Here is an 18257-nt window from a genome sequence, read left to right as displayed (position 1 = left end):
ATGACCTGGTTCTTTGGCAGAGGCCACTCTACAAATTTCTGCATTGTACTGGGAATTTGCCAGGGACACCAGCCTCCAGCCATTCTCCCTTCCTCCTCTTCTATACTTTCTCTAGGGAGGTAGCCAACCTTCCCAGCTTCCCCAGGACTGTGGGGATTCCCAGAACATGAGATTTCAGAGCTAAAACCAGGAAAGACCTGGGCAAACTGAAGTTCTTGGCCTTGCCATAATCACTTGTGCACCCAGTCAGGCTTATGAGTCCCCCTCAACCTGTACTTGCTCGCTCACCCTCAGTCATCACCACTTTCCTCAAACCCAAACCGCTCCAGAGCACGGATGCCACACTGTGTATCTAATTTCTTACCTTTTGTTGACTCCTCAACCCATGAGAACAGGACCTCAGCCCAGCACAGGAGAACCTGCTGTGGCAGTGGGCCTGGCATCTCCCTCTGGAGTCCAAGTCCACACCTGTACTACTCCTTCCTTTGGGCTGCTCTCCCTCCTCTTGCCCCAATACCTCCACCTGAGGGCCTTATCTCAGGCTCAACTGCTGGTCTGCCCCTGGTGTCTCTCCCCTTCATGTTCCCCCTGACCCAGCCTCCCACCCAAGTCTCCAGCTCCAGCCCAGACCTCACTTTCAGGCTCTAGACCAGTGCAAACAGTTGCAGGCTGGCTCAATCGCTCCCTCATGATCCACCTCTGGTGCCACATGCTCTCCTCCCACCTGCCTTTTCCTCTGAGCTCCCCCAGCAGAGAGCCTCCCAGGGCCCAGTCAAAAACCTGGGTGTCCTTCTGACTTGTCCCCTTCAGCCTCAGCCTTCATCAATCAAGCCCCGCCACCTTCCTACCTTCTCTCAAGCCATCTTCTCCTCTTCAAGCCAGGGCTAGCTACACATTTCCTCCAGCCACAGCTAACAGCTCTGCCAAGCAAATCTTGCCTACTTCCAACCACCTCCCACTCTGCTGCAGGATAATGATTTCACCTTTCCACCCTTCAATGGCTCCCATCAAAGTGAGAACACAATCTAACAAAACCTGGGGCCTGCCCTTTCCTCATGGCCCACCATTCCCCAGCAAGAAAGAGAAAGAGTGCTATCTGTTAAGGACCTCATAAAAGCTAGTCCTGTATCTGAAGTATTGCCATTTCCTCCCACTGGCCTATTCCTACTCCTGTTTCAAAGCAGTGCAAAGCCACCTCCTCCAAGAAGGCTTTCTGATTCCCCAGGCTAAGATGAGCCTCTTCTGGGCTCCCCTGCACTTATAACACTTATATAAGCTATAAGCATCAGGCTCTCAAATCAGCCAACCTGTCCTTGGGGGACCTCTTACAAATTTATGCTCCCCCTACAGAGGCTTTAGGCCATTCAGAAGTTGGAAGCAAAATGGCCCAAAGACCCAGAGAAGCAGCTCTGTTACTTGGGGTAGTGCTGCAGATTCAGTCACACAGTATTGGAAGAGTGGCCATGTGCCCAGCAGCAGGGCAGAGTAGGGAAAAAACCAGGCGCTTAACTGCCACCTAGGAATCCACACTAGAAATGGGTATGACAACACTTCTAAGGGGGCCATCTATGGTGGTGCAGGAATGGATGACCAGTACAGCAAAAAATACCCTAAGTGAGTTGGCAGCAGGAAGCCTGGGCTCCAGTCCAACTGCCCCACATCTGAAGGACCTTGGTCCCTGCAGCTCTTATCTGAGAAATGGGGTTAGCTCTGCTTCACCATGCAAAGCACAGACATGAAGCCAACTCTGAAAAGACAAAACTTTCAAAAAATGGCATGTGTAATTAAAGGTCGTGCTGGAGGCTGGGGACCAGCTGACAATGCTGTGATCAGGAAGCAAAGAAGCTGCAACCACCAGCTCCCTCGCCTGCTCCCCCTATCACAGGTGGCACAGCACTACCCACAGCTGGAGGAGAAAGGTGGGGCATCCAGACTCCCTCCCACCCACTTCTCAGTGCCAGCAGTTGCCCCCAAGGCCTTTCATTCTGGGACCTGTCTTCCCCACTGGACTGGGAATTCCTTGGGTCTGACATAGAGCAGATGCTCAGGGAACTCAAGTGACTAATGTGTGAGCTAATGAGGGATGAAGGCCTGACCGTTCCCCAGGGCCCATGTGCTCATCAGGAGCAGCAGCCCCTCTGCTCACCACTCCTTAGAATGCTCCTGGTCCCCTGGACTCTGCAGCCAGCTGAGCCACACTTACCATATCCCAATCCTGAGCCTCTAGACCTGTGCCCCCGACACCCTACACCTGCAACCCCAAACCAAGGCCCAGTGACCAGAATCACACAGGCCTCCTTGGTCCACTCAGTAGTCCTACTGGCCCTAGAGGCTGGTACCTCTGAAAGGCAGGAAACCAAAGACAGACAAGTGGCTAATGCGCTGCAGAGGCAGAAAGCCTTCTTTTACCACATGTGAGAAGCATTTTAGCTTTCCTCTCTCTCCTCTGAGGGTTTCTCCCACTTCCTCTCTGACCTTTGACCCTCCTCTGGTTCTCTGGCCCAAGTCCTCACCTCACCTGGACATAAAACAGTCCGCAGCTTCACTGCCAGCCTGCTCCCCCACCGCCTGTCAGAAGAACTGGGTGGACCTCCATGTTTAACAAGCTCCACTCCTGTCCGCAGTCCCCCTGCCTTGCATGCAAGGCTCTCACCCCCCTCCTGCCAGCACGTACTGCTCTCCCCAACTTTGTTCCCTACTCCCTCCTCCTTGTCAGTGTTATCCCCCAAACTCCCGGCTTATGGGGCCACCCTGATTGTCCAAGGCCCCATGATGGAGGCAGCTTCAGGGCTGGTACCAGAGAAAGCTCAAGACTTCACAGCCTCCACCATCCTGCCTAGGGTAGAGCAAACCCTCTCCTGCCCTTAAGCAAGGAGGAGGCTGGGATGTGAACACCTCACCCACTGCTATACTGGGCCCCATTCCCATTCCTCCTGATGGGAGGTGGATGCTCACCTGGCACGGGGCTGTAGCTCCTCAGCTGGTCGTGTCTCCAAGGGCAGAAGCACAAGCGGGGAGGCTGGGGTGGCTGCAGCGTGGTCTTCCCCTTCAGGGGCAGGGGAGCCTCCAGGAAGGGAGGGCTCAAAGGGGTGGGGGGGTGAGGCTGACTCCCCGGGGGGTGGGGAGGTAGAGGTCAGGGGCCAGGCTCCAGGCAAGGGAGAGCACAGAAGGCCTGGACCCACATGGCGGTGACTGGCCCAGGGCGGGAGAGGGGGCGGAGGAAAGGCAGGTTCTGGGGGCGTGGGCAGCTCTTCCGGACCAGAGTGGATAGAGGATTCCCTGGACCCTGGTGGGGATGTAGATGGGAGGCTAGGGGGATCTCGGCTCTCCTGAGACAAGAAGGGTCTCAAGGCATCCTCTGAGGCCCACAGATCAGCCTGCTGGGGGGTGACTGACAAAGGCCCAAGCCTCTCTCCGACTGGCCCCAGACTCTGGGCCTCAGAGCCTTCTCCCCTGTCTAGAGTCCCTGCAATCTGCTGACTGGGCAGTGCCAAGCTTAATGAATTACAGGGAATGGGGACATGACCCTCAGGGCACCTGATGGGCACAGATGGGCAGGCCCCAGACCTAGAGGGGCTGGCATCCTCTACTAGCTCCTCCAGACCTGGCTCACCTAGCAGGGTCCCAGATGACCGGCTGTCAGACTCCTCTGAGTCAGGCTTCCTGCCCTCCCCCTTGGTCTCTAATGGACCAACAGTGAGTGCATCTAGGGTAGAGTTTTCTCCTCCTGCCCCTGCTCCCCAGCTACTCAATCCCCCTGCAGCCTTCTCTTGTTCCTCCTTGTCCTCCTCCACTTGAGAATTTGAGGGTGTGAAGAGGCGGGGTGGCTTGGGAGGCGGTGTGCTGGGCCTCAGCCCCTCCTCCTGCTCCTGCTGGGGTTTAGGCTCTGGCTCCGGCTCTGGCTCCGGCTCTGGCTCCTCTGGCTCTGGCTCCAGGGGGGGAGGCCCCTTGCTTCCCTTGAGGATCACAGTTTCTGGTGACTCTGCTTGCACCCGGGGAGGAGACAGCACATTAGACTCTCCTTGCAGGACAGTTGTAGAGGCCATCTCAGTTGCAGGAGAAATGGTGACCACATCCCAAGGCCAGGAATCATCTGTATTGAGCTCATGGAAAAGCTGATTTTCACCTCTGGGGGCCTCCTCATCCTGGCCCTCAGGAGTGTCACCTGAACCTGGTAGCCTCTCCCACACACTGATCACTTCTGGAGAGCTGAAAAGAGATGTCCCACTGTCTGCTGGACTCTGTCCAGCTCCCACTTCTGGGTCCGGCGGCTCCCTGTCTGGTGCTGAGGTCGAGGCTCTCAGTTGCGGCTGGGCTGATGCAGAGGGCAGGCCAGGCCCAGCTGACCCAAGGGGCCCTGGGTCAGATGCACTTGTGTTCTGCTGGTCCAGTTCAGAGTCCAGAGGAGCCCCAGGCTCCAGCCACATGCTGCTCCCACCTCTTCCTCCCCCAGGGTCTCCCTGGGGCTCAGCTGCCTTCACTGTCAAGGCCCTGGGGCCTGGGGCCTGCAGCCCAGCCGCCTCCAGCCCCACTCCTTCAGGGGCCAGGATCTCGCTCCTGGCCTCCGGATGCAGCCTGCCAGCAGCAAAGATGTTGAAGGTGTCGTCCCACTCAGGCAGGGCTTTCCCAAGGGAGGCCAGGGGGGCGGGGCTGGCCCTCGAGGCACTGGGGAGAGAGGGAGCAGGTGAAGGAGAGTTTAGTGCTATGTCGGCTATGAGCTCCTCGAAGAAGGGGTTGCTCTGCAAGGAGGTGAGGAACGGGTTGGTGACACCCAAGAATCCAGATGGGGTGGCTTCGGGGGTGATGGTGGCGGTGGCAGCAGCAGGGGAGGCGGCTGCAAAAAGGTTAGTGCTTAGCATGGGAGCAGCGGTGGGAGCAGGAGTGGGGGGGGCCGGAGCCCAGGGGGAGCAGGGGAAGTGGTGAGGAGCAGCTGGGTCAGGTTCTACCTGAGGAGACACGTCCAGGCTGTGGAGGGAGACAAAACCATGAGCCTCCTGGTTAATGCTGAGACTGGAAAAGGCCCTGCCGAGTACCACGCCCCCACCCCTGCCTCAAGACCAGGTGCCACGGCACTACTTGGGCCAGGGGCCAGAAGGAAGATCCAACATATGACTTTATTAGGCACCACCCAAGGAGAAGGGTGCTGGGCACAACTAACTTAATCCTCACACCGACCCCCATCTTACAGCAGGATCCAAACCTAAACCAAGTGTTCCCTCCTCTGTCCCATGCTGAAGAGTCTTTATCAAATTTACACTTAACTCTTTGTCAAATTTATACTTCAAAAACAACTGAAAGTACCTGGCATCTCTTTTAGGACTGAGAACAAAGACACCAGCCAGCTTGGAGGGGAGAGAGAACAGAATAAGGCCAGGCCTGGGTATTTGGCTGGACAGGGCCGGCACTAAGAGAACCAAGCAGGACACCTGGAATTTGGGCTCCTGAAACAAACTGGGCTGCACTGATTCCCTGCAGAAGCAGGTAAGGATGGACTGTCATCCAGCATGACAAGGTGATCATCAAAGAGGACGGCCCATCTCATTTTTGTGAGGGGCAACCTAACCCACCAGGGAAGACAGGCTCCTGCAGAGGACACCTGCTGTTGGGTATCCACACAGCCTAGCGCCTGCCCATGGTGCCCCCTCACCTCACCTCCCTTGTGGATCAGCCCTGGGAGATGAAGAATAGGGAAATAATGGCCACAGCAACTCTGTATAAATCTCCAGGGTCCCCACACAGATCTCTGGCCACCCTGAGGGCAGGGGCATGACAAAGCAGGGACAGGGTAGGTCCTCTCAAGAAACCCGTTCCTTAACAGTGAACCTACAGTCCCCCCAAACACAGGAGACCACCACAGGGTCTTCCAGCACTTCAGCCATACCTATGAACAAAGCCCATTCCAGAGATGCCTGGGCATACTCTAAACTTAGAGCTTTTGCTGCCCCAAGACACAGACTGGAGGCCAGAAAAACTGGAGGAGGAAAGCAGAACAAACACTAGGGTTTCCTGGAGTCTAACAGGAGTTACAGCTAAGCCCACAGTCAGACCTACACCTGGTGGCCTCACCACTGCTCTAACAGTCTCACTCCTCGTGGCTGGCATCTGGCCCCCTCTCCAAGCTCCCAAGGCCCACTCCTAGACCTCTGCCTGCCTAGGTGGAAACATCAGAGGGAAAACTCCACACCCATCTTCTCCATTCAGTTTCTTCTACAAGAAATGTGGGTGGTAAACCCTGAGGCAGCAGAAGCCAGGCCTCACCAGATGGTCCATGAGAAATGCAGGCTGGGGGAACAGGGCATCAGTGGAAAGAGGCTGAGCTGTCTGGAGCTTGCCAGGGTCCAGACAGGGCAGGCCTGCACACAGAATCAAGCAGGCAATGGGAAGGAGTTCAGTCAACCAGAGGCAAAGGTGGATCCCAGAGACAGGAGTAGGGAGGGCGGGTCACAGCCAGGTCTGGGACATCTCTCTCCCAGTTCCTTTGTGATGAGTGGCCTAAATGACCTGGGAATGAGGGCCTCATTAACCCTGCAGCCTCAGCCTGGCCCCCCACTCACCCAGGAAGTTTCACAGGAGCCTGGTGGCAGTCACCACTACAAGAGGAGGAGCACCAGGAAGGCCAAGCCAGGCTCAGCAGCCTCCCTCCCCACCATGGCTCTCCAGAGACGAACATGAACTCGTTGGTATGGAATCCACTAAGGGCTCTCCCCAGAGAACGGGGCTCTGGGTACAAGGCGCCAGGCACAGCAGGCTTCCCAGAGCAGGGGTGCCTGAGAGCATTCTGTACATCCTGGTCTCCAGAACACTCTCCCCTTCATCTGTCCTCTCCCTGTCAACACCAAGGGCACGTTCTGAAGGGTCTCACTTCAAAACATCCTCTCCCTGCCAGTACTCCTGGCACAGGTCAGAAGCACATTCCCTTGTGTGGTCCAACTCTGTAGGCTGGGGTCTGAGACCAGAGAAAATTTTTCTAAGTCCTGGAACCCACTGTACTAGCCACCCCTAAGAAGTGGGGACAAAATTATGCTGACTTATCTTCTCATTTAGACCCAAATGTTGGGGCGAGAAATCAGAAGACCAAATAACTCTGCCCCTTTAATCTGGGGGATAAAATGTTAGGACACACAGGAACTTGGGATGATGGGCAGGAACCTGCGACTTAATGTAAATCACCTATTCACTTAGGTAAATAGAAGGCATTTTATTTATTTATTTATTTTGCAGTACTGGGGCTAGAACCCAGAACTTCAGGCGGCAAGCATTCTACCACTGAACCCCACCCTCGTGACCTGCCACTGACTTAAACACCAAACTTCCCACCACCTCTGTAGCTAGGGGGCAACTTTCACTAGTAGCCACTCTTCCTTAGGCTGAGATGAGTTCTGTGTCCTTGTCCCATGCATTATTCCCAACACGGCAAAAATGGACCTGCATAGGCCTTCCACCAAGCAGTCCCACAGGGGCCAAAGCCAGCCTTCAAGGCACACCCAGCCCCAGCCAGTGTGCACTTCCTGCCATCCCTCCTCAGGCATAGCCTCCTGGCGTCCTCCTGAGATGTGCCCCAGTGTCCAGGAAACCTTACCAGAAAGCTAGGCACACACTCTCCCATCATCTGTCACAATAAGGTGATAGACAGGACCCTTATAAGTTATAACTAGGAAGACTCCATCATTTCTTCCAAATGAAAATACTTTCAATATAGTAACTATGCCAAGAAACCAGACACAAACTGGACAGAAGGCCTGACCAACTCTTAACTGGGCACATATCACAGTTTTCATTTACACCACCCAGGACACAGCCAGAAATATTGTGCCCCTCCAGCAATCATAGCACATCCCAGGCCCACAGGGACCTGCTGTCCCCCACATCTGGGGAAGGGCTGAGGAAAGGCAGAGATGCCAAAGGCCACTGTAATGACTCAACTGCCCCTCTGTTGTACCAAACTTATGTCCCCACTTTTTTTTGGGGGGGGGGGTGTATTTGCATTTGATTCCTTCCAGTGCTCAAAGTTCTAGGGTTAGCCTGATTGGGGATGGGGGGCGGATGAGGAAAACAAGGAACAGGCAGAAAAACAATCTACTCTGGCATTGACAGGTTAACATGAGCGGCTGCTGCCTGCCCTCAAGCACACACTAAATTGCTCAGCACAAATGACTTACAGCAGGGTCAGAGAACACTGATAAATTCTACGACCCAGATGGGAGTCAGTCTCAACTACCTCTCACTGTCCCTCCTCCACACAAGCAGGGGCCCAGAGTAACAGCCCCAGACCAGCAGACTAGGGTCACGTCAGAAGGACCTTCTCTGCTCCTCCGGCCTCCATTCCTTCTCTATCAACCTGTGTTTGGCAACAACAGTGCAAGCGGACATTCAGCTTCAGGCCGCTCCATAGGGCACTGATGCCACATGGAAGCACTAGAGGGCGCCATTGCCCTGGCTAGAGAGGAACACCCAGAAATCTACAATAGCCCCAAGGGCAGAAGCACCCCAAACCCTAGGCCTACAGACAGGCTCCTCATGTTCCAGCTGGAGATCCTGCAGCTGCATTCAGCTACTACAGTTCTGAGTCTAGCCTACAGCCTATGGCTGCTGTGAACTGTCCCACCTCTCACTGTCTCCTCAGAAGCCCTAAGCAACCATTCCAAGTCAGAGACAAAAACCATTTCTTACAGGCCAGGTTTCCCTTCCCTGTAAGGCATATGAGGCAGGGTGCTGCTCCAGGCCAGGCACTTAACCAGAATAGTTCCTCCCACCCTACCTAGATGTACCACCAGGACCTACCCTGTAGCTGCTACCTGCTAATGATCCAGGGAAGACAGGGATCCCTGGGAACCCTCCAGCCTACTGGGAACAAGGCTCATGATTCAACTGTGAGCAGAACCTCAGCTTCCTTACATCCATTAGCGACCCAAATTCTCCAGACTCTGAAAGGCCATTAAAAGACATGGGGACACAAAAGGAAAATGGAGACTGGAGGGAGCCCAGAAGATAACAACCGCCCAATATCATTCTCAGTCAGTCTGCAAGAGTCTGAGCCCAAAGCCTGAGTTCTCACCTACAAACAATCTCACAGAGATACAAGAGTATCCAACGTGCCCTGAAAAAGATCCAGATCCTCTACAGACAATAGCACTGATCCTAAAGTTTGTGCCCTTCTGCCCCATGCCCCCAGCTCCTCCCAGCAAATGCCCTGCCCACCACCTCTGGTACCTCTGGTTGTTATAGGACCACCAGGCTCAGTCTGGCAACCTGGCAAAGACCTACCCAATTCTTCCCAAGAGTCCCCTAGGCTACAGATGGCCAGCAATCTCCTAGGCATTGGTGGGTAGGGGCTGGGAAGAAGGCACAGGACCAGCTGTACTAAGCAGGGGAGGCAAAGGGCAGCATCACCCTGAGACTAATCCAGCCCCAACACCCCTTGCATATGAACCTCTAAAGAGGACCACCATCTGGCCTGGCCCCAACCCAGGAAGGCCCTGTACCTCACCCCCTCCTCCTCTCAGCAGACTCAATTTCCAAAGGAAAGAGAAAAAGCAGGACTATAGGATTCCTCGCCCCTCTGTTGAAGAACAGGTGCAGGGTCCTCCCTCTCCTCTATCTCTTGACCCTTCACCACTGGCCCAGTATTCCCACGTGTCCCTACATCCATCCAGAGGGGAGGGCAGGCTTGCTGAGGGACTGAAACAACCGGCCTTCCACACTGGCTAGGGCTGCTACTTATGCTGCCATCCAGGCAGGTCCAGGCCCTTGGGAAGGGGAACACAGGCTTCTGTGACCTACATCTGAAGTTCCTCCCTGGACCTGCCAAACAATGCAGCAGCCTCCCCTGGCTCAAGGCAAGGGGGCCACAAAGGGGCCAGGGTAGAGGTCAGGTTTCTGCCTGGGGACCAAGCTGTGGAACTTGTCACATTCAAAAGACAGTAACTGTGATCAGTAACTGTGATCAGCACTTCCAACAGTGCTATACTTCAAGACCACCAGACACTAGAAAGGGCCTGAGCCCAGGAGGCGGGGGCTGGGGGACTATATATTTCAGGAAAGCTACCATGGCCTCTTGCCAGGCTAGGAAACAACTGGGAGTAAGGAGAAGCAAAAGCAACAATTGTTTGACCCCTATTCCTTAGCAGGAAGAGGTCCCAGAGCCAGCAGGGCAGCTGAAGTGAAGTCATCTAGCTTCAGCAAAGGTGAGGTGTCCCCTGTTCCCACCTCACTACTTGCTAAGGCTTTCTCACCTTGAGATTAACGGGCAAGAGGTGGAGAGGTAAGGAAGCCAAGAATCTATTAAAGATAACCCCTTCTTGATTTTCTCCTATCTGTCCCTCCCTCAGGAACTGGGCATGCTAACTCAGGCAGCAGGGACAAAGGACAACCTCCACTGACAGGACCCGCAGGACACTGTGATCTTGCAACTTACCTGTGTCCACGTGCACAGAACGAGCCTTAGCTTAAGGAAACAGGGTACCCCCACTTAACCATGCGAAGCCAGCAGCCTGCCCGAGGGTCACGTTTGCTCCCTGGTCCTGCCCCAGGTCCCAGGCAGCAAACACCTCAGCATCCTCCCCAAGGAGCAAAGCTAGTCTTGCTAAGGACGTACCTGGGTTTATGAGTTGGTTCCTTGGCTTCTCTCAGGCCAAACCAGCTACTCTTGGTCTTTTCCTCCCCACTGGATGAGTGGTGGGGGGAGGCCCCCAGGGCAGGACCTCCCTTTTCCCCCACAGAGCTGCGGCGTCCCAGCTCACTCCGACTCAGCCCCTGGTGGTGGTGGAAGAGGCCCATCCGGGGCTTCCGCTCTTCCTTTCGAGCTCCCTCCTTCTCTACCACAGCCTCAGAGGAGGCCACCATCGGTGTGGCAACCTGGACCGGCTTTCCTTCTGGATGCCGGACCCCTTCCACGTCTCCAGAATGGCTAGCCCCAGTGGCCAATACTTTGGCTTGAGTGCCCAAGTCCTCTTGTCCAGGCGCCACCTCCGAGCTGCTGGTGCCACGGCTGCTTCTGCCCCAGGAGTCCTCCGAGGACCGAGGCACCTCCTCAGAGGGCCGGGAAGAGACACCAGGGAGGGAGCTGGAGGGTGGGAATGGGCCTGAGATGGAACTGCGGTGCCGCAAGGGGGCCTGGGGCTCCTCATTGTAGATGTGGCTCCCATTGACACAGAGGGAAGAGCGGGAGGCAGCATCAAGGTGGCCCTGGAGGTCGAGAAGGGCCCGGGGAGGTGCCACACGCATCTGGCTAGCCTCATCGCTGTAGGTCCTCTTGTGAGAGAGCAGCTTGGGAGACTGTGTGGAATCCCTGCCTGAAAAGGAGACATAACTGTAGTTAGCACAGGGAAGGGAGCCCCATTTCCCAGCCCCAGGTCTTCCTTACCAGGGGGAGAGCCTGCCCTCCCCCTCCCTTCCCCAGGGCATGTGGCCCCAGCTCCCTCACCCTCAGTGGACAGCCAGCTGCTGCGGCTGGGAGAGCGGGTGAGAAGCTCGGCACCAGGGCCCTGGTAGGCCAGGCTCCCGCTGGCCGAGGACAAGGTGCTGTCTGAGCCCAGTGAGGTATTGGACTGGGTCAGGGATGACTTGCGCAGCTTGTTTCGGAGGAAAAAGCCTTTAGCTTTGCCCATCTTGCCCAGGCTGCCCAGCTCTGGATCCTCGAGGGCACTGCTTGGGAGGATGGCAGAAGAAGATTCCAGATCAAACTTCTTCTTGCCCTTCATCTTGTCCTTGAGCTTGCTGAAGGGAGACCGTGGCTTGTCCTTCATGGACAGGTCAAACATGCTGGCACTCAAGTTGTTGCGAGTGAACTGGATGGTGACTTGGATCTCTCCGCGTTCCTTCTCCTTCTTGCCCGTCTTGGAATGCAGCTTATACCATCTATGAGAATGGGGGGATGGGCAGAGCTTTGGTCACAGGCTCAATGCACCTGGCTCCCCCCAGTGCCAGGCACCTCACAGAGCCTCCCCACAGACTCCTGCTCTGACATGCCAGCCCAGGCTGCCAAGCCACACAGCTAAGAAACTCCCAAACGTTTCCCATGGAAGAGAACCACATCCTGAGTGGGGGAAGGTCCTTGGGTGCACTCAAGCAGGGCACTGGTTGCCATGCCATGCCCCTCCCGCCAGCACCTTCCCCTCTGCTCAGAGACCCATGCTGTCCCATGCCCCTCTGAAACTCTGAGGCCCAGAGGGGTGAGGCTGGATCTGGGAGGGACTGCCATTTATCCAGGCCCACACTTCCTCTGGTTCACATCATCTCCTCTGGCTAGTCCCAGCCAAAGAACTACTCTTAGCTCTCAGAAAAGAACAGCTCACTCAAGAGGCCCAGGGCCAGGAACACGGGAATGCCAGTGCACACACACCCCTCACCCACACACTGACTCACCCCAAGTCCTGCCAGGAACACCTCTGAGAGATGGAAGGGCAGAAAGAACAGCAAGAGGCCTGAAGCAATGGACCCAGGGAGGAGGAACACTCACTTGCCAAGCCACATGGATGTCATACCTCACTCCCATTCACACCTCATGAGCAGCTCCTGGGGAGCGGACACCACCCCGGTCTACAGCTCGGGAGAGTGATACTGCGGTAAAGTAGGAAGCAGACGGGAGAGGGGAGACTCCAAGTCAGGTTTTCATCCCAGGGAAGCCCATGTTCTTTCTACTTTCCACTTCCCAGGGAGACAAAAAGGGAGACCCCAACACACATGACCTTGGTGCAGAGTGAGGGGAGTCTACCCTACTGTAGAAGAGGCTGAGAGTGGTGGCTTGGGAGCTTCTTAGAAAGCTAAACATACTCTTGCCATACAAGGAGTAATTGCATTCCTTGGTATTTACCCTACCAAGGTGAAAACCTATGCCCACAGAAAGACCTGCTCACAAATGTTTATGGCACCTCTAGTTATAAAACTGCCAAAACATGAAAACTGCCAAGATGCCCTTCAGTAGGTGAATAGATAAACAAACTGGTACATCCAGACAGTGGAATGTTATGCAATGATAAAAAGGAATGAGCTGTTGAGCCATGAAAAAACATGGAAAGATTATTTATTTATTTGGGTTTTTGTTTGTTTGTTTTTGTTTGTTTCATGGAAGAATTTTAAATGTGTAAGTAAAAGAAGCCAGTTTGAAAAGTCTTATATGATTCCACTACGACATTCTGGAAAGGCAAAACTACAGAAATAATAAAAAGATCAGTGTTTACCAGCAACTTAGAGGAAGGGAGGAAGGGATGAAGAGGGAGAGCACTGGGGCTTTTTATATTTAGGGCAGTGGATCAATCCTGAAGGACACTATCATGGTGAACACATGTCATTTTACATTTGTCAGACCCCACAGACTGTACACTACATGAAGAGTGAACCCTGAGGTAAACTGTAGACTCTAGGTAATAACAATGTCCTGATGTTGGCCCATCATTCGTAGCAAACCTGCTACACTATGGTAAGACATTAATAAGACAGGAAATAATTGGAGACTCTTGGGGTAGACGGGAAGGAAATAATGGGGGCTGTAGGGGTGTATGGGACTCACATACTTTCTACTCATTTTTTTGGTAAACCTAAAACTGTTCTATATTAAAAAAAAATTCTAATCTGGCTGGGGATGTGGCTCAAGCGGTGGCGCGCTCGCCTGGCATGCGTGTGGCCCAGGTTCGATCCTCAGCACCACATACAAACGAAGATGTTGTGTCCGCCGAAAACTTAAAAAAATATATATATATATTAAAATTCTCTCTCTCTCTCTCTTTAAAAAAAACTTTAATCAATTTAAAGTAGAATAGAGAAAGTAAAAATGAACTATGAAAGAAATAATACAAGAAAGCTTTCCTGAACATGAATATCAGTGCCGGTACAAATGCTCCCCAAGTATGCAGCACAATGAATAAAATAGACCCATGCCCTCAGTGTCACTGAGATCCCTTTTCCCTTTCCTTTCTTTTTGATAAGGCCTCATTATGTGCCCAGGCTGAGCTCAAACTTGAAATCCTCCTGCCTCAGCCTCCCAAATAGCTGGAATTGTAAGCGTGCACCGGTGTGCTCAGCTTTCACTGTGAGATTTCTGAACACCAGGCCTGAAAAGGAAATCCTAAAGGCCTCCACCGAGGGGAAATAGGATCATGCGCCAGGAATGAAAAGTGTCCAGTCCTTGCTAGCCACACTGGGCATTGTATGAAGTACACCTCCAAGTGCCCGACAGAAAGCTTTCCACCTACCTAGAGTTCTAGACCCAGCCCATCAAGCATGAAGGCAAAATAAGGTCTAGCAACTGTGGTCAGTTTGATCATCAAAGGGCTCGAAGTCCCTTGATGCACACACACTCCTCAGTAGCAGTATGGTAGCCATTCCTCTTTGGGATCCACCTACTGTACAGTCCTCAGCTCCCTGAGCTTCTGCAGGACATAGGGGGTTGAGAGCAGAGTCCTTTGTATGAAAAATCCCTACACATCCAAATATCCAGAATTAAGTCATGGATGGCACAGACTTGGTAGTGCTGGCAATTTCTTTGTTGTTGTTTAACACTTTTTTTTAAGGCTGTCCCAAGAGCACTTCCAAATTGCCTCCCTTACGAAGAGTTATTGTGACTGAACCTTCAGGTGCTCATCTTGAGCTACTCTCTGTCCCCTCCTTGGGACACACTTGATGGCCTGCACAGAGTGAGTATGGGCTGCTGGTTTTCCTTCCCAGCTTCTGGGAAGGCCAGGCCAGACCAGAAAACAGTGGTGCAGCAGGAAAGGTAGAGCTCCATGCTCAAAGAGCATGCGCCTCTTGGGAGTCCAGATACACAGGGGCAGGAGTACACGACAAGAGAGCCAAACTGAAGGACAGCGTGTGAGGATGTCTGGGGCGACTTTAGGGGTAAGACCCACTAGCTGCCTCTGCCTCCTCCTGCCCTCTCAACCCAATGCCTGCCCTTGGCCAGACCCTTAAATCTTTAAAGACCACATTCCAGTCACTTTCCCCAGATGTGGAATGGGCCACATTTAGCCCAGGAAGACACTGGGAAGTGAGGCAAAAGGAGTTTATGGACTCCAGTCCCAATTTAGCCAAGGCCCCCTGAGTAACTGGAATCAGTAACAGATATCCTCTGCTGGGACATGAAGGTCAGGGCACTCAGCCCTAGCTGGTCACATTCCACACACACAGCCAAAACAGTGGTTACCTCCCAGGTGTGAGGCTGCAGGGAACTATCACTTCCTACATTGGCTATTTCTGTCTTGTTCAAAATTTTTATAAGGAACACCTACTATGGGCCACAGGACAGGCCACTCTGCTCTCCCTCACCCAGGTGAAGGCAGGGGGATCATCAGCCCAGGCTGAGGCTCAGGCCTCTCCCCAAGGATCCTCCGCCCTACCCTGTGTGGTCACTTCACTTTCTCTTCGAATTTCCCTAGGAATTCGGCTTTTTCTCTGGACCTGCTATTTAGGGAGGTCAGGAAGGCGAAAAGGTTCTCCTCAGAACAGAGTGAGGATGTCTCGACCCCTCTGCCTCCCAACCTTCCCTCTGCCCACCAGTCCAAGTGGGACTGAAAGGAACCCTGCCAGGCACCTCAGGCTCCCAGAGGACTTGGCCAGAGCAGAAGTGTGACCTCCTCAGGCTGAGGTGGCAAGGCCGCACAGCCAAACGCTCCTAGATGAGGCCCACCCCCCACCACGACCAAAGCTCCTGCTTCCTTCTTTGTGGACCAGAAAGCCTCCCAACCTACCTCAATATACAACTACTAGAAGATGGTGGCTCCCAGGACAGAGCCCTTGTCTTCAGAGACCCCCAACCTTCCATGTATCAGACGCACGCACGCACGCACACACGCCAAGACTTACTGAACTATAAGGTCCAGTCTGGAAATCTACATTTTTTAGAGCAAGGGGCTCCTCAATGACATGTGGGAACCACAGTGGGATGGCCCCTATCTGCTCTACATCATTTCACAGGTCAGAGATCAACATTCCCTCCACCCTGCCAGGCACAGTAGCACCCAGTCCCCTGGAGGCTAGGGAGCTATAAACCTTGGGGACGAGGATGGGCAGCTGGAGACTATCCTTTCAATGTCCCACCCCCAGCTGACCCAAGAGCAAATGAGCTCCAGGCTCCTAACAGTTTATCCCTGAGGCTTCTGCAGGGAATGTGACAACAGGTCCTGTGCCATCAAGTTCTCATCCTCTGGGAAGCTCTTAGCTACGACCCCACTGGCCTGATCCAATCCCTCCACTTTCTGACCAGGCCAGACACTCTGAACCCAATTCACCCTTCAACCAGATTGGGCAGTACTCTGCTCCATGACCATCCAATTCCCAGGCTCCTGGGGTGTTTCTCCCCAGCTGAACTGTGGTCCCACAGCTCCAAAGTAAGGGAAAAAAGCAAGGTAGAACCCATGAGCTCTTAGGCCCCCTCAGCAATTCACTCCTCACTGCTCTCTCAGAAGCTGGCTTCCAGCTGCCAACACTTCCCAGTCAGTTCTGTCTTCTCTCGACAGCCTTCGGACTCTGGTTCTTGATTCCTAACTCTGAGCACTGTGCCTGGCCTTCAAGACAATTTGCCAGTTCCTTTAACAAACACCACCCTTGTCCCCCAGGCCTGGCAACAGGGGAGATGGTCCTATGGGACAAGAAACAGCCTCCTGGTTTCTTCGCTGAAGAAACCTGTTCCTTCCCTCATGCCCACTCACCAGAGCCTGGCTGGGCCATCACAGCCCTGGGAACCACAAATTCCAAGCTGAGGCCTGATCCCTTTCGCCCATCCAGGGCTGAGACCCAGCCAAAAATCAATCAGGATTTGACCAAGACCCAAATATACAACTACTAAAAGATGGTGGCTCACAGGACAGAGCTCTTGTCTTCAGAGACCCCCAACCTGCCACGTATCAGACGCATACACGCATGCCAAAACTTACTGAACAATAAGGTCCAGTCTGGAAATCTACATTTTTTAGAGCAAGGGGCTCCTCAATGACATGTGGGAACCACAGTGGGATGGCCCCTGTCTGCTCTACATCATTTCACAGGTCAGAGATCAACATTCCCTCCACCTGGCTTTATCCTCAAGGACATTCTGGTGGAACCCAGGAGAAACCAGTGACACTTTGTGCCCATCTAAGGCTTGCCTTCCCAAGTCCCTAGAATATGCTGCTTCTGAGAGAACTGAACCTAAAAACACTCATCTCTCCCCAGGAGGAAGCAATCTGCCAGTAAAAGACACGGAGAGGGTCAGGCATAATTAAGCACTGTGTAAATTAAGAGTGCTATGAGGAAGTAGGCCTCATTTCCACAAAACCACTTCTGAAATGACAATCTCACCAAGACATGGGGAAGGACAGTGATTCTGCCCTAGTAAAATTCCCCTCACATCCACTGGGTTCTCAAAGCCCAGGTTCCCAGTCCTTACAACATGCAATCACCAACCTGCACATCCTTCACTGCAGGTACCAAACCGCTCCGCCCATATGCACACACCCCAACTCTCACCCCATCTGGGACACCTGACTCTCCAAGACCCAGGCAGCAGCTGCTCAGTGCACAGCATTTTGATAAAGATGAGGATTAGCTGAGTCTTGTCCCTTGTGTCTCTGTAGCCAAGACATGATGGGCATCAAGAGGCAAGGGAGAGTAAGAGAAAATTCCTTGCACCTGAAAATGTTGCAGATGCTGCTCTTCAGGAGAAATGTATCAACACTTCTCAAACTGCAAAATAACCAATGGGTCTTATGAAAATGCAGGCTCTGATGCCCTTGACAGAGCCTGAGAGGCTCCATTTCTGCCCAGCTCCCAGGAATGCCCACACTGCTGCTTCCTATGGATCACACCAAGTGGAGGGATGCACATAATGGGGCTAGAAAATAACCAGAGCTAATCTTACTGGATGCTCACTATGCACCCAGCTCTGTACCTCTCTTACTACCCACAGTCCAGGATACCTGCAGGGTATGGGATCCACTATACCCATTTTGTAGATGAAGAAACTAAGCTGTGAGAAGGTTTTAACTTGCCCAGGGTCAAATAGCCAAAATTATGGTTTGGATATGAGGCTTCCCCTAAAAGCTCCTGTGTTGATGCAGGAGTATTCAGAGGTGGAGTGATCAGATTATGAAAACTGTAACCTAATCAGATCATCCTAGTTTGAATGGACTGACTGGGTAATAACAGGTGGGGTATGGCTGAGGGATGTGTGTCACTGGGAAGAGGCTCCTTTTGCCTCCCTGATTCCATGAGTTGAGAAGCTTTACTCCACTGTACCCTTTGACCATGGTGTTCCTCCTCACCTTGGGCCCAGAGCAATGGACTGGGAC

At 53.5% G+C, this 18257-nt stretch overlaps 1 protein-coding gene across 3 annotated transcripts in view; it reads right to left on the bottom strand.

Moving 5' to 3' along the window:
• The window catches only part of Rab11fip5 (RAB11 family interacting protein 5), a 36053-nt gene that overhangs the window by 2934 nt on the left and 14862 nt on the right, over positions 1–18257 (bottom strand). Inside the window, exons 2-4 of one of the 3 annotated variants that reach the window (XM_046432373.2) lie at positions 11423–11856; positions 10595–11291; positions 2956–4965 (exon numbers count right to left, since the gene is read on the bottom strand). In XM_046432373.2, coding sequence (XP_046288329.1) covers positions 2956–4965; positions 10595–11291; positions 11423–11856 — 3141 coding nt within the window. The remainder of the gene's footprint in view (positions 1–2955; positions 4966–10594; positions 11292–11422; positions 11857–18257) is intronic. The other 2 variants (XM_058575135.1, XM_046432374.2) reach the window with 2 other exon arrangements.

Source organism: Marmota monax, unplaced genomic scaffold (genome assembly GCF_021218885.2).
Source record: "Marmota monax isolate L192 unplaced genomic scaffold, Marmota_monax_Labrador192_F-V1.1 WCK01_AAM20220418_F8-fsc00106, whole genome shotgun sequence".
Taxonomy (NCBI): Eukaryota; Metazoa; Chordata; class Mammalia; order Rodentia; family Sciuridae; genus Marmota; species Marmota monax.
This window is presented reverse-complemented; position numbering and strand designations above follow the sequence as displayed.